The sequence below is a fragment of the Penaeus chinensis genome, chromosome 35, assembly GCF_019202785.1.
Source record: "Penaeus chinensis breed Huanghai No. 1 chromosome 35, ASM1920278v2, whole genome shotgun sequence".
NCBI classification, from domain to species: domain Eukaryota; kingdom Metazoa; phylum Arthropoda; class Malacostraca; order Decapoda; family Penaeidae; genus Penaeus; species Penaeus chinensis.
The window spans coordinates 11,295,563-11,310,562 of record NC_061853.1 but is presented as its reverse complement, the minus strand read 5'-3'; the positions used below and the strand labels follow the sequence as shown (position 1 = coordinate 11,310,562).

Here is a 15,000-nt window from a genome sequence, read left to right as displayed (position 1 = left end):
TGTGTGTGTGTGTGTGTGTGTGTGTGTGTGTGTGTGTGTGTGTGTGTGTGTGTGTGTGTGTGTGTGTGTGTGTGTGTGTGTGTGTGTGTGTGTGTGTATGTGTGTGTGTGTGTTGTGTGTGTGTGTGTGTGTGTGTGTGTGTGTGTGTGTGTGTGAGTGTTTATATACACATATATACGAAAATAACCAACAGAAAAATAAGAATCAAAGGGATAGGTCAATGACCAACACGGGTGTGAATTTATAAACACATGAAAGGGCTGTGCAGTTTTTATCTATGTCACCTGTGTGTAATCAGTTTGATTGCCAACAATCATGGGGATTCTTTCTCCCATGTGTACGAATTGTGTGTGTGTGTGTGTGTGTGTGTGTGTGTGTGTGTGTGTGTGTGTGTGTGTGTGTGTGTGTGTGTGTGTGTGAGTGCGTAGGTTGTTTTTCCTTAATGTGTTCTGGTCTTATTTATTACAAATAAATAAACTGATTAACAGAAACAAAAGCTAATGCACTTACCTTCGCCCTCCGTCCCGGCGTAAGCCTCGCACCCATTCCGCATCGGATTGTCTTCGTTGGCAGTTACAACACATGCCCATAATGTTAGCATAATCAGCACCCCCGCCCAAGCCCTGCTGACGACGCTGACGCCCGAAACTGTCCACGGGCGTCTGCACAGGCTTGGTCTCAGCGGAGTTTTGCCGATGTGTTTTGTCACTGGCTTTGACGGAGAACGATTTTCACTTACGTGGGCACGCTCCTCCCCCGGCCTGGGATTTACGCGTGGAAACGAGTCGCTGATATCTACCGTGGAATCTCTCGTCGTTATTGGCATATTATCACTTCTCGAGGAAGGAACTCTTTCACTCTCAAGGCGCGTTAAATGCGAACACACTCTAACACGACACGTAACATCACACTTCGAATTTCTCACATCACTTCCATCGAGCCTTCTATCCAGAGGCACTTTGGCGTCACACTCAAGTTCACTCGCGGCCGACGAAACTTCCCTTCTCATTTGTCTTTCGCGAAGTCGCCGAAGGTACCGAGAGCGTTTCCGCACACGAGGACCGAGGAATACTGAAGGCGGGTCCTGTAACACTGAACCGATTTCCGTCTTTCCTTCGGACGATTTTGCGATGTTTCTGAGGCAGCTTCTCTCGAGCGCCGGGTGATGCTTTCCGAAATTTGTGCCCTGCGAAATTTTCCTTGCCTGGTCGACAGCGCGGCTGATAAACCTAGCAAAGCGATAGCTGGAAATTTCACTGGAATAAACTTTCAGAAGCAGTCGAGGGAAATTTGCTCGCGGGGAGTCTTCAAATTCCTTGGCAACTTTTCTTAAATGAAAACCTCGGTGATGAAATGCGCGTTTAGATCTTAATCGCCTCGACGGTCCCAGGTAGCATACACAAAATGTGTCTTTTTGGTTCACCATTAACAGTGGATAGCACACTGCGGTCAACTTGCATCCGCTGAATTGACCATATTGGTTCATGGATGGTACAATTGATCGTATTGGCAACAGGGATAATCTGCGCGATGAAATTCCTTCAAGGGTAATTCCTTTGGCTATTTTCTGTCCCATGAAAAAGAGTTGATATTCAGGAAACTCCATAATTTTACTCCCCATGACCGCCAAGCATCGAAAGCATCCTTTGAATATCACAAAGGCACAAGGTGAGATGAAAGCGATAACACGCATTAATCTAATTTCGTAAGCAGTCATTTTTCTCCTCTTGCCAGCGGCCAAATCTCCAAGACAGAAGGCCGGCGCCTCCGAGACAATGGCCCAGGTCGAATAGTCTTGGCAGCAAGTAAGCAGGAAAGTTGCGAAGGAGGCCCTCCATGGGTCGAACAGCCTCGGCTTTGGATGGCATTTGCAAGCACTGACATTCCTCTTTCTAACTTCATTCTCCAAAGGTGCCCATTCAGCGTCGCTCGCCATGGTACTTTGGAGGAAGTGTTCAGGTTCATACCTCTTACCATTTCCGAGCTTTGGCCATGCTGTTCATGGTCTTATCTCTGTGCGTAGAAATGCTCCTTTTTATTAATTGCTTTAGTTATTCCTTGTCTTTTAGGATATATGTGGTAACAGAAACCACTTCGAAAAAAATGCTACAAGAATCACTTTGGCGATGGCAGTGAACGCAATACACATGTGAAGTAAAAATTAGCAAGTGCTTTAGCAGTGTACAGGATATTTTGAAACGGCTGCTAACACATAAGTTTCAGAAAATAACCTTGAGATCCTGAGAACCTACAAAACTGATATATTTGAGCACAGAGACCGCACACTAACCCTTTTCAAAAAGGTCGACCGGAGTGCAATAATTCCTTGTTTTTCTATGAAGGGAAATCAAACCAATAAACACGCAGGGCGGGGGTTAGGGCGTACAGCACGTTCGCAACATGTCTAACACACTATGAGAAGCAAGTAACGCGGTGGCCTGATATCCGAATGCCATCAGGTCACGGATTAAGCGGACACTCTGCAGAGGTCAACGTCGAGAATCGTTGTGGGGGAGCTTCCTGGGGAGGTCAAAGTGTCTTGACCTCATGGGAGAGAAGATCGAGAAGGCTGAAGGTTGAGATAAACGCGGAATTTTATCTGGGATCGTCCCGGAAGTGGGTGTCCTGCGAAAGAAAAGCTACTGTTACAAATGGTTTGTTGTGAAGGAAATTAACATCATGGAAGAACATAAAAAAAGCACACTGTAGTTGTCTTACGCGATTGTTTCTTAATGAACAACACACGACGAAAACAAATATAATGGCTCATGTGAAAGAGACAGAGAGGAGAATGCACATTAAAATGAAACTGATAAAAAAATCATAGTGAAAATATTTACCAATTAGGTACTGCTGTTACATCACAAGTTCAAAGAAGCATAGAAATTACCTCTAGATGGAAACAGGTGGAATGACACTGACGAGAGAGATTAAAAATGGAGAGTGTACCTTTGGCATAAAAGCTTCCAAAGAGCGCCATTAGATTAATTATTTGGGAAAGTAGTAACTCCATGTTACAAGACAAATCAGACAATGTCAGACACCATAATTACAAGATTAAACAATTTTTCAATCTATAAAGGAAAAAAAACGGAACGCTCCCAAAGCAAATTCTTCAACATAGTAACGGCCTATACCCAATGGAAACCTAAAGTACAACCTGTTCGCAAAATCCACCTCGTAAGACTTGTAAAAATCTGTAACATATGACTGCAAAATTACTGGCCGGAACTCATTCATCTTGCTTCCCGCGCGCGAGGCCGAACTGGCGTCAATGTCGCCGTCCGATTTTGTTCAGTCATACGCCTTCACTTTGCAATTCAAAATCTCTTTGCACGCCGAGTTTCGTTAACAGGAGTGAGTTTAGTATATTCAATTTGTGAAAGGATATCGTTTCCAGATTCCCGGAGCTGAAGTTCAGCGGAGAAGATAAACAGAGGAAATGTCTGTAAGAGACCAGCGACCGCGTTTGTTTTGTCTGCGCGCGGGAGAAGGAACACGTGGAAGGGAGGCATCATAAAACAAACAAAATACCTGTCATATAAGGATCATCACTCAGTCTTAAAGACAAAGTGCACAGGCAAGGTAAGTAAAAAAGAGATCCATTATGAACACTTCCCAAATCGTTCTCAGGTAATACCCTCGAGGGAAAGATTCTCGGAATATAATGCTCCGCGGCCTTTGCGGGGAATACCAGGCTCTCTGGTTTATGGCTTACGGTACAGCCGAGCCTGGCAGACAGCCTCGCTCTCTCGCCGATAGAGCAGGTAACTAACACAGCTTTGTGAGATACTAATCCTATATCAAGGTAACTGAATGCTGAAATAAAAAAGAAGAACACACACACACGGGTACGTGCGTATATATACATACATATATATATATATATATATATATATATATATATATATATATATATATATATATATACATATGAATGAGAATGTATAATTTACATTGAGTTTGCTAACTGAAGTTATAGACAATATTTGCCTTGTGAATTCTTTTTTAGTTTTAGTTTTCCGAATGGATATGCAGAGGGTTGTCACCAACTAAGCTAGAATATTAAATGTTGAATCCCAGAGATGGCAAAGCTTCCAATGTACGATTTCTACGGTAATTGCACGCCTCCTTAAGTGTAAATATATAAGCTTCATGCTTTGTTCTGTGATTCAGTGATTCCTGATTGTTTCTTAATGGCTTATTTACATGACCATACGTCCATGACAACACGATCGTCCCACTTGCTTGAGAGCGTGTTAGAAAAAGTTCCAGACGGTTGTGTTCAGTCAGCGGCCAGCCTTCTTCGATGGGGGTCGCTGCCAAGTGACTGCGTCGATGGATCAGTAACTGGGGATGTAACAGTTCCACTTACAGGAGATAAAAGGGCACACGCGTGGGTTATGCAAATGTTGATTATTTGTATGATAGATGAAGGCCATATAGTGTGTAAATAATCCTTAGATACGTAATTATATATTATGTACTCCATCTCTAGTTGACGGATGATTAAACAAATGAAATATAAATCGTGGAAAAGGTCTTCTTTGTTCTAGAGACTTAATATTTGTTGCTGTCAAACCTCGACTTCAAAGATGTTTGAGAAAGACGGACGTCCATGCCAGCGTACGTGTGTGCGGACCAGTTGGCCCCACCCACAAAAGTCGATTTAAACCAAAGACCCGCCCACTTACGAGCCAAAAAAAAAAAAAAAATGGATCTCACTGGTTCAGACATGTTCATAAACCAACGCACCATCCAACATATCTGATAGTGTAAATTTAACCACCAGGATCTGCACCATTACATACAAGATTAACTACATCCTTCCCGAAAGACTTACACACTCACCCTCACCCCTGTTTTTCTCTCTAAAATCAGGCACTTGAAGAATCACTCATTCCCTCATTCTGCTCATCATCGTCTTCATTACAGAAGCGCTAAAGAAGTCGACGAATATGCTTTTAAGACTGATAACACACAGATGCTACTGACAGAGCAATCAAGGGTTGTTAGACGCGGCTCATTTTCTTGGAAGGAAAATGGGAGATAATACTGACTAAATACAAGGTCATGGTAATGGTGAATTAGTCCGGGAGACTGAAACCACAATAGAAGAAATAGAATGAAAGGAAATTAAATGATTCGTTCTTAGAAGCACCCAGAAACGCCAGAATGATAATGATAGGGACTGATAATTAGGGTAATGGTTGTGATGATGACGATAACTATACTCGTAATAATAATGATAATAACAACCACAGCAATGATAGTATTATTGATAATAATAACAACCACAGCAATGGTAGTAATGTTGATAATAATAACAATGATACTAATGACAATGGTAGCAACAACGACAACAGCAATTATAATGATAATGATAACATGATGATAATGATACTATAAACACTACTGCTACTACTACAATTACTACTACAGTTACTACTACTAATAATAATAACAATAACAACAGCAATGGTAATAATAATGATAATAATAATAGCGATAATAATGATTGTAATAATTTTACTATCAACACCAATAACTATAGTAATGGTAATAGGTAATACCAATAATGATAGTGATGGTAATGATGAAGATAATAATGATAATAACTATTATACTACTAATAATAATGATGATAATGATAATAACAACTGATAATAATAACGTTGATAATAATAATAATAGTAATGATAATAATAATGAAGATAAAATTCATCATCATCATCATCATCATCATCATCATCATTATCATGATCACCATCATCATGATAAATTATCTTACGAAATTCTGACATGTGACGTCATATAATCTGACATGACACTGGCACCAATGACATGCTACCTATCAATTTATGACCAACATTTGATTTTGCTTATCATTTCAACATGTACTGCATGATACTCTCCGAAGACATGTGGCAATAATCACTACCTCCTCGATGGCTCATTTATCAAATTTCTTCCGTAAATGAGATGCACAGGATATTTTTTCTTATGGTGTGTGAGGGCGATTCAGTGTCTCATGTCACTGATTTGGAAATGCCAGATGATGATGAGATATTGTCCGGTATATCAGTGGGTGAGACTAAAAGGGAAGGATAGTAACGTTGATGCGAGTGGGGAAGGGAGAGGAGGGGGGGGGGGGGGGGATTAGCGAAGGCACACTCGCGGTAACAAGTGGTTGTCATTCACCATCCCTGTCACATGCTCCGTGCTTGTGTGTATATATGTATATATGTATATACATATATATGTGTGTGTGTGTGTGTATGTGTGCATGTGTGTGTGTGTACACACACATATATACATATATACGTATATATGTATATATATGAATATATATACATATATGCATATATAATTTCCTATTTTTTATCTTTCTTCTCTTTAGTTTTTTTTTTAACTAATATCTCAAAATGCGGAATTATTATACATATATATTTTTTCTCAATATCAAAATCACGTAGTATATATATATAAAAAAAGTAAAAGAGTTAATAGTTTGTCCACAGCAATCAAATCCACACTGCTCTTCACGCCGCTGGAGACGAGCGTTCGGGTCGGCATATGTTACACTCGGTAAGGCCGGGTGAAGGGAATTTCGGTCACACAGAAGCAAATATCAACAAACATATAATAACACTATTTAAGCATAAAAAAAAAACCCTTGAACGAGTAGCCTCTGGGAACCCACACGTGCCCGAAAGGAGTTAGGGCGTCGCGAAAAAAAGGCATTGAATCCGCTGTCTTAGCATTCCTGATCTGTAAACATGGCTGCCAGCGCCAACTCTCTGATCATCTGCCATGTCTCCCATTAAATCGAGATCTTCTTTTACGTATTCAGTAATACCGCCATTACATATGAATTTACATATAGATTACATATAGAATGTGTGTGTGTGGGGGAGGGGGGGCATAGATAGATAAATAAATAAATAAATATATATAGAGAGAAAGAAAGAATGAGAGAAGGGGAAAAAAAATGAGAAAGAGAGAAAGAGAGAAAGAAAGAAAGGAAGAGAGAAAGAGAGAAAGAAAGAAAGAAACGATGAAAGAGAGAAAGAAAGAAAAGAAAGAAAGAAAGAAAGAGAGAGAGAGAGAGAGAGAGAGACAGAAAGAAAGAAAGAGAGAAACATAGAAAGGAGAGAAAGAAAGAAAGAAAGAAGAGAAAAGAAAGAAAGAAGGAGAGACAAAAATAAAGAAAAAGAGGAAACCAAAGAAACAAACAAAAGAGACAAAAACAGAAAGAAAGAGCAAGAAAAGATCCCGGGCGCCGTGAAGCAGCGCCAACGACCGCCTGACCTTAGACTGTTGCGTCTGGAGGCCTGGTCGGGAGCCGCGGCCAGAGGGCGCTCGAGCAACAGGAGAATTGGGGAGGAAAAAGGCTCTCGCGACTTTTGTTGCTTTTGTTTTTGTTTTTGTTTTTGTTTTTTTGTTTTTTTGTTTTGTTTTCGGTGTGGGTTTTGTTTTGTTTTGATTTGTTTTGTGTCGATGTTTGTTTTTGTGTCAATTTTTTTTTTTTTTTTTTTTTTTTGTGGCGTGTTGCATGTTATTGAGTTATTCTTTTTTTTTTTTTTTTAGTATTCTCGTTGTTAGTTTAGTAAATTTAAAACGAAAATGCAGATACAGGTCCGGGGTACGTGATCATAGTCGTTGGATAGCTCTAAGTTTGTTTGGCTTTTGACATTAATTTTCGCCACAAACCACAATTAAAATCATTTGACATTATAAATAACATGACCGACTGTTGCGCGTATGTTCTGCCGTTTGAAGATAATTCATAATATAAACTTTCATGACCTCTATAATTCAGAAAGATTCAAATTCTTAAATAAATAAATTAACAAAGGAAATTATCTGGCATTCGAATGTTCGCATGTTTTTTGTTTTTTGTTTTTTTTGGCGCGAAAAAACTAGCTGGTCACGATGAATTTCGACATATGATTGGTGATTGTTTATGATACTGTCTCTACTTAATAGATGTGTCAGGGAGATAAATATACCCTTTAGAAAATAGAAAAATGATATAACCTATAATTTCGTTTTAAAGGCTGAATGATGTGTCTTTTTTATATCTGCTCTTTCCTAGTTTAAGTTTTTTTTTTTAATTATTTCTGCAAGATTTTAGTTACTTTTTTTTTTATAATTTTCGAAAATGTTTGTTATTATTAGTATCTTATTGTACTAGTTACGCATTAACGTACAAGTTGTATAAAAAACAGAATGATTGTTTTAAGACCTTCGATTTCGTTTAGTTTCGTTTTCCTCTCTCTCTTTCCTTTACTTTTTTGCGTTATTTTCAATGTTCTCTCTCTCTCTCTCTCTCTCTCTCTCTCTCTCTCTCTCTCTCTCTCTCTCTCTCTCTCTCTCTCTCTCTCTCTCTCAGTCTCTCTCTCTCTCACTCTCACTCTCTCTCTCTCTCTCTCACTCTCACTCTCACTCTCTCTCTCTCTCTCTCTCTCTCTCTCTCTCTCTCTCTCTCACTCTCTCTCTCTCTCTCTCTCTCTCTCTCTCTCTCTCTCTCTCTCTCTCTCTCTCTCTCTCTCTCTCTCTCTCTCTCTCTCTCTCTCTCTCTCTCTCTCTCCCTCTTTCTCTCTCTCTCCCTCTCTCAATGATTTATTGCATCATTGCATTATACTAAAAATCTTGATATTTGTAGGTATATTTTGTTCTCGTTATCACCACCACCATTATCATCATCATCATTATCATTATCGTCACTATTATTATCATTAAAATTAGCATTAGCATTAGCATTAGCACCATCACCATCACCATCACCATCACCATCATCATCATCACCATCACCATCACCATCACCATCATCATCATCACCATCACCATCACCATCACCATCATTATCACTATCACTATCACTATCACCATCACCATCACCATCATTATCATCATCACCATCACCATCTTCATCATCATCACCATCACCATCATTATCACTATCACTATCACTATCACCATCACCATCATTATCATCATCACCATCACCATCTTCATCATCATCATCCATGCCATAACTTTTATTTTACACTTCCTGTCCCATTACGTCATATCACTTTGCTAAACACGTCGACATGAGGGACCACCTTGCGTAATATCCCAAGGGATAAACACATCAAAACTCACACGCATTTTCTTGTCTGTTTCTTTTCCTTCTTTTATGTTCTCTGTGCCCTATTTTCTTTCTTTTTTAATCTATTTTCTTTATTTGGTTATTCTATGAATGAGCTAGAGAAAGTGATGATAATGATTTTTAAAAATAGTAATGACGGGTATGGTAATGGTGATCAAAATCATCCTGATTATGAAAAAAAATAATATGAATGAGAATGTATAATTTTTCAGAGTAAGGGATTTATTTCGATTGATCTTGATGAAATCCCGAACAATAAAAGTAACCCTGACACAGAATTTATCGATCAGAAAAGCAATAATTACTGCAAATATAATCGCCGTTCCAAAAGGTCTCAATGTTGACAAGAGCATCACTGCAACGGCTGATAAAGGTGGTGTTGTTACGGATAATAATGACTATATTTCCAGCATTAACAATTTACTGTCCTATATTTTTTGTTTATAGGAATTAACGAAAGACAGGAGGAAGATTGACGTCGCTGGGTTCAAGAAGGCAAAGGATATCCACTTCCTCTGATCTTAACGAAACGCCTCTTTCACCTGCTGGAGGAAGGACCCCCCACCCCCCAACCCCGAAACCCTTTCCATGAGAGGTTCTCCTGAAGATACACATGCCAGGCGGACCGAAGAGACCGATCATCACTCCTGGCACTGGCACCGCTCCCCCTATGTCTAGCTTTTTTTTTTTTCTCTCTCTCTCTCTTTTTTTCTTTTCCTCTTTTTTTTTTTTTTTTTTTTTTTTTTTTTTTTTTTTTTTTTTTTTTTTTTTTTAGGAAAGATGGGAAAACTCTATAGGATAAGTTAGCAAAAGTTTGCGAAGAAAAGGTTGGAAATTGAAGCAGAGAGAGAAGAGAGAGAGAGAGAGAGAGAGAGAGAGAGAGAGAGAGAGATAGATTGAAAGTAGTAGTTCAAACCTTCTTGATCTGAAGAATTCCACTGACTTCATCAAATGACACCAAAGTTAACTAGTTTTAACGCATATTCCTACGTGTATTTCCGATGAAGATTTGCTCCTTATTTGCATTTGTTACAGTGAACTTTGGTCAGTCATGATGATGATGGTGATAAGAATTATGAGAGTGATGACGATGGAATTAGCAATAACAACACTCATACTTATAGTGTTGTTGGTGTTCTAATATCATCCTCATTGTAATTATTGTCATTATCACTTTGATTATCATTATTATTACTAGGATTAATAATGTCAATGATTATGATAATAATAATAATACAAGTAATAATAATGATGACATTAATGATATCAATAATGATAATGATAATGGTACAAGTAATAATATTGAAGATATTAATCATATCAATAATGATAATGATGACAGAAGTTTTGATAATAAAATTATGATAATGATAATAATGATTGCAATAATGATAACGATAAGTACAATAATGATGATGATGAAGATGGTAATAACTACAACAATAATAATAATGATAACAGTAATGATAACAATAACAAAAGTAATAATGATAATGATGAGATTGGTAATAATAATAATAATAATAGAAACTATAAAACTAATGATGGTAATGATAATAGTGATGATAATAGAAAGGAGAATAACAAAGATAATGATAAAAAAATAAAAGTAATAATAATAATAGTAATAGTGATAATGATAATAATGATAAAAACAATAATAATAATGGTGATATTAATAATAATAACAATAATGATAATAATAATAATAATAATAATAATAATAATAATAATAATAATAATAATAATAATAATGATAATAATAATAATAGTAATAGTAATGATAATAATAATAATAAGGATAAAACAATATCACTGTTATTTTTACTGTTGCTATCACCGTAATCATCTTTATCATTCTCATTATCATTATTATCATAATCATTATTAACAATACTAATAACCTTATAATTATTAGTAGTATTATCAGCATAATGATTGTTTCTGTTGTTGTTATCATCATCATTATCATCATTATCATCACCATCATCATCATCATCATTATCTTCATCGCATTTATTTTTATTATTTCATCAATATTTTTGTTCTTGTTATACGCTAGTAAAGCTATTACGAAAGGTTATTGTGATAAGAATAATGATAATCATGATAATCAGCGACCACCATAAAGGTAATGATGTGTATATATAAGTACAACAGAGGAAAAATAATCATGAAAAATAATGATAATCCTGCAGACAAAAGATGTGATATAAAAACAAACAAACAAATATGAACACTATAAACAAAAAGACAAAAGAAAAAATTAAACAAAAAATTAAAAATGAGTATCTACACCTCTTCCCTTGTTCTCCTTTCTCTTCAGAAATCTATATATAGACCTTGAACATGAAAAAAACAAAAACAAAATAGTGACCTGCATCTCAACATGGCCTTTTCCCTGACAGCCTGTGTTCTTTGTATTTCACCAACATCTTCAAGTTTTCCCTTTCTGAAGATCTAACGCCCACGTATCACAGATCCTGGATACATTTTGCCCTTTCAAACTCCTAAGCTATACTCGAATGTATCTTGGGATATAATACAGTCCTGTAACGCGAAACAAAGCAAAAAAAAAGATAAATAAAAATGGTTTTAGGATTTGCATATAATACAAAACCTGTAACGCATGGTTGTATCTCAATTGGCCGTTAGAAACATGCTTGGATCTCAGCGTGTCTGCGTCTCTATGGTTAAAGAAGGAGGAACTTTCTTCATCTGGAACCAGAGGATTTTGCGAAAGGTATTTGAGAAATTGCACGTAATATGACGGAATCTTAAATCAGCTGTCATGCTTCAGCTTGGCTTCCGTTCTCTGTCTATTTATCTATTGTCTATCTATTTATATCCCTTTCTCTCTCTCTCTAGTTTTTTGTCTTATATATATCTTTCCTTCTCTCTCTCTCCCTCTCTTTCTTTCTTTCGTCTTCTCTTTCTCTCTCTTTCTCTCTATCTCTATCTCTCTCTATCTATCTATCTATCTATCTATCTATCTATCTATCTATCTATCTATCTATCTATCTATCTATCTATCTATCTATCTATCTATCTACCTCTCTCTCTTCATATTGTATGCTGTATACACTACACTATATTTACGATACGCTCTAAGCTTTACGCTACCTTTTTCACTACGCTCTTCGCTCTCTACACTACGCCCCCCGTGTACGCTGAACGCCCCACGCTGTACCCGCTACTGCACCACGCTCCGAGCATCCTCCGTCTGTCGCCACGCTCGTTTCTGCCTCCGACGCGATCTTATCTCCCGTCTTGCCTTCGCCATCTGCACCAGACCGTCTGCCATTACGAATTCGCTACAGCATATTACACCCGCACGGACAAGCGACCTCTCACTCACTCAGCGGCGCCGGGGGGCTCCTCGCAGCACCAGCACTTACGCACAAACCATGTGTTTCCTCTTGACTCATGGCAACGTCAGCTATAGCTTGCTAATCTTGGCGTCCTTCTTGCCTCGCTCATGGCTGGTTCGACCTTGTGTAGCTGTGCTGTGTTAGGTGTGTTAAACGTCTTATTGGGGAATGTTTGTATTCGTTTTAAGGGGTCGAGTTTTTCGGTGAACTTAGCTTTGCTTTTTTGTGTAATCTATTGTCTATTGCCGTATATCACTCTTGTCTATAGCTAGCCTATTGAATTTTAAAAACCGCACTCATAACCCCCGGTATTAGAATTAAAAGTGAAAGTACTTTTTCCTACGAATTTTGGATGCTTTGCCAAAGTCGTGTGCAATTTTGGGCCATTCGTTATCTTGTTTTTTCCCCCGTTTTCTTGCCGGAAATCTTCCTCCTTTCCCCCCCTCCAAAAACCCCCCCTTATATTTTAGATTTTATTCCCGCATCCATTTTCGTTACCTCCCCTTGCCAAGGCCCTTTCGCCCCCAAATTTTTTATTCGTTTCCCTCACCCATTCCCCATTCTCCAAACAAAGTTTCCCCAAACCCCATTCCCCCCAAAGAATTTTTTCCCCCATCCCCCCCCTCACAAAATTATTTCCCCCCCTCCCCAATCCCTTTTTTCCCCTCCCTCGCCTTTCCATCTTCGCCAAAGTTCTTTCTCCCTCCCCCAATGTCCTCAATGTCTCCGTCCCACACGCTCCTCACAAAAATGTATCTCATTTGTTCTCCTCCTCACCAGTTTTCTTCCTCCCACCCTCTGCTTCCTCACAAGAACTCCCTGCCTCACTCCACCTCACAAGATCTTTTTCCCTTTCCCCGCCCTCACTCCCCACCAAACCACCCTCCCTTTCCCTCCCCCCACTTCACCCCTCCCACCAAACCATCCCCCTTCCCCCCTCCAAACCCCCCCCTCCACCCAAACCCCCCCCTTCCCCCCCCTCACACACCCCTCCCCAACAAAGCTTCCCCTTCCCTCACGATCACCTTTCCCCCCCCAAACCCAAACCCCCCTTCCCTCTCCCTCCCTCCACTCGCCCCCCCCCCCCAATCCATCCCCTCCCCTCCCTGCACTGGGCCCTCACCCACCAAACCCTTTCCCCTTTCCCCCCCTCACAAAATTTTCCCCTCCCCCCAAAGCCCAAAAAACCCGTCCCCTTCCCTCCCCAAAAATCCCCTCCCCACCAAAACCTTGCCTTTGTTCCCTCCCTCAACATCCCCTTTTCCCCCCCAAAGCCTTCCCTTCCCTCCCACATAACCTCCCCTCCCCACCAAAACCATAATTTTCCCTCCCTCAACTTTCCCCCCCCCGCAAAAAAACCAAACCCTTTTCCCCCTCCTCCCTCACCCCTCCCCACCAAAAACCCTTTCCCCTTTCCCTCCCCTCAAAAAATACCCCCCCCCACCAAAAACCCTTTTCCCCTTCCCCCCCATCACAAAAATCCCCCCCCCCACCAAACCATCCCTTCCTCCCTCACTCCCCTCTCGCACCAAACCCTTCCTATCCCCCCCATCACTCCCCTCCCCACAAAGCCTTCCCCTTCCTCACTCACTCCCCTCCCCACCAAACCTTCCCTTCTCTCCCTCTCTCCCCTCCCCACAAAACCATCCCTTCCCTCCCTCACTCCCCTCCCCACCAAACCTTCCCTTCCCTCCCTCACTCCCCTCCCCACCAAACCATCCCTTCCCTCCCTCACTCCCCTTCCCACAAAACCATCCCTTCCCTCCCTCACTCCCCTCCCCACAAAACCATCCCTTCCCTCCCTCACTCCCCTCCCCACCAAACCCTCCTTTCCCTCCCTCACTCCCCTCCCCACAAAGCCTTCCCTTCCCTCCCTCACTCCCCTCCCCACCAATCCATCCCTTCCCTCCCTCACTCCCCTCCCCACCAAACCATCCCTTCCCTCCCTCACTCCCCTCTCCACCAAACCCTCCCTTCCCTCCCTCACTCCCCTCCCCACAAAGCCTTCCCTTCCCTCACTCACTCCCCTCCCCACCAAACCTTCCCTTCCCTCCCTCTCTCCCCTCCCCACAAAACCATCCCTTCCCTCCCTCACTCCCCTCCCCACCAAACCCTCCCTTCCCTCCCTCACTCCCCTCCCCACAAAGCCTTCCCTTCCCTCCCTCACTCCCCTCCCCACCAAACCATCCCTTCCCTCCCTCACTCCCCTCACAAATAATCCCACATCCCTTCCTCCTCAGCCTCACCGTCCTCCTTCCCTCATTACCTCCTCACTCCTCACTCCTCCTAAAACCTCCTTCCCTCATTACCTCCTCACTCCTCACTCCTCCTAAAACCTCCTTCCCTCATTACCTCCTCACTCCTCACTCCTCCTAAAACCTCCTTCCCTCATTACCTCCTCACTCCTCACTCCTCCTAAAACCCCCTTCCCTCATTGCCTCACGCTCCTCACTCCTCCTGAAACCACTCCAT

General features: G+C 40.6%; 1 protein-coding gene across 1 annotated transcript in view; it reads right to left on the bottom strand.

The window, feature by feature from the left end:
- The window catches only part of LOC125044058, a 51,957-nt gene that overhangs the window by 36,727 nt on the left and 230 nt on the right, over window positions 1-15,000 (bottom strand). Inside the window, exon 2 of the mRNA XM_047640503.1 lies at window positions 511-2,625. Within this exon, the coding sequence (XP_047496459.1) occupies window positions 511-1,936 (1,426 nt within the window). The 5' untranslated portion in view covers window positions 1,937-2,625. The remainder of the gene's footprint in view (window positions 1-510; window positions 2,626-15,000) is intronic.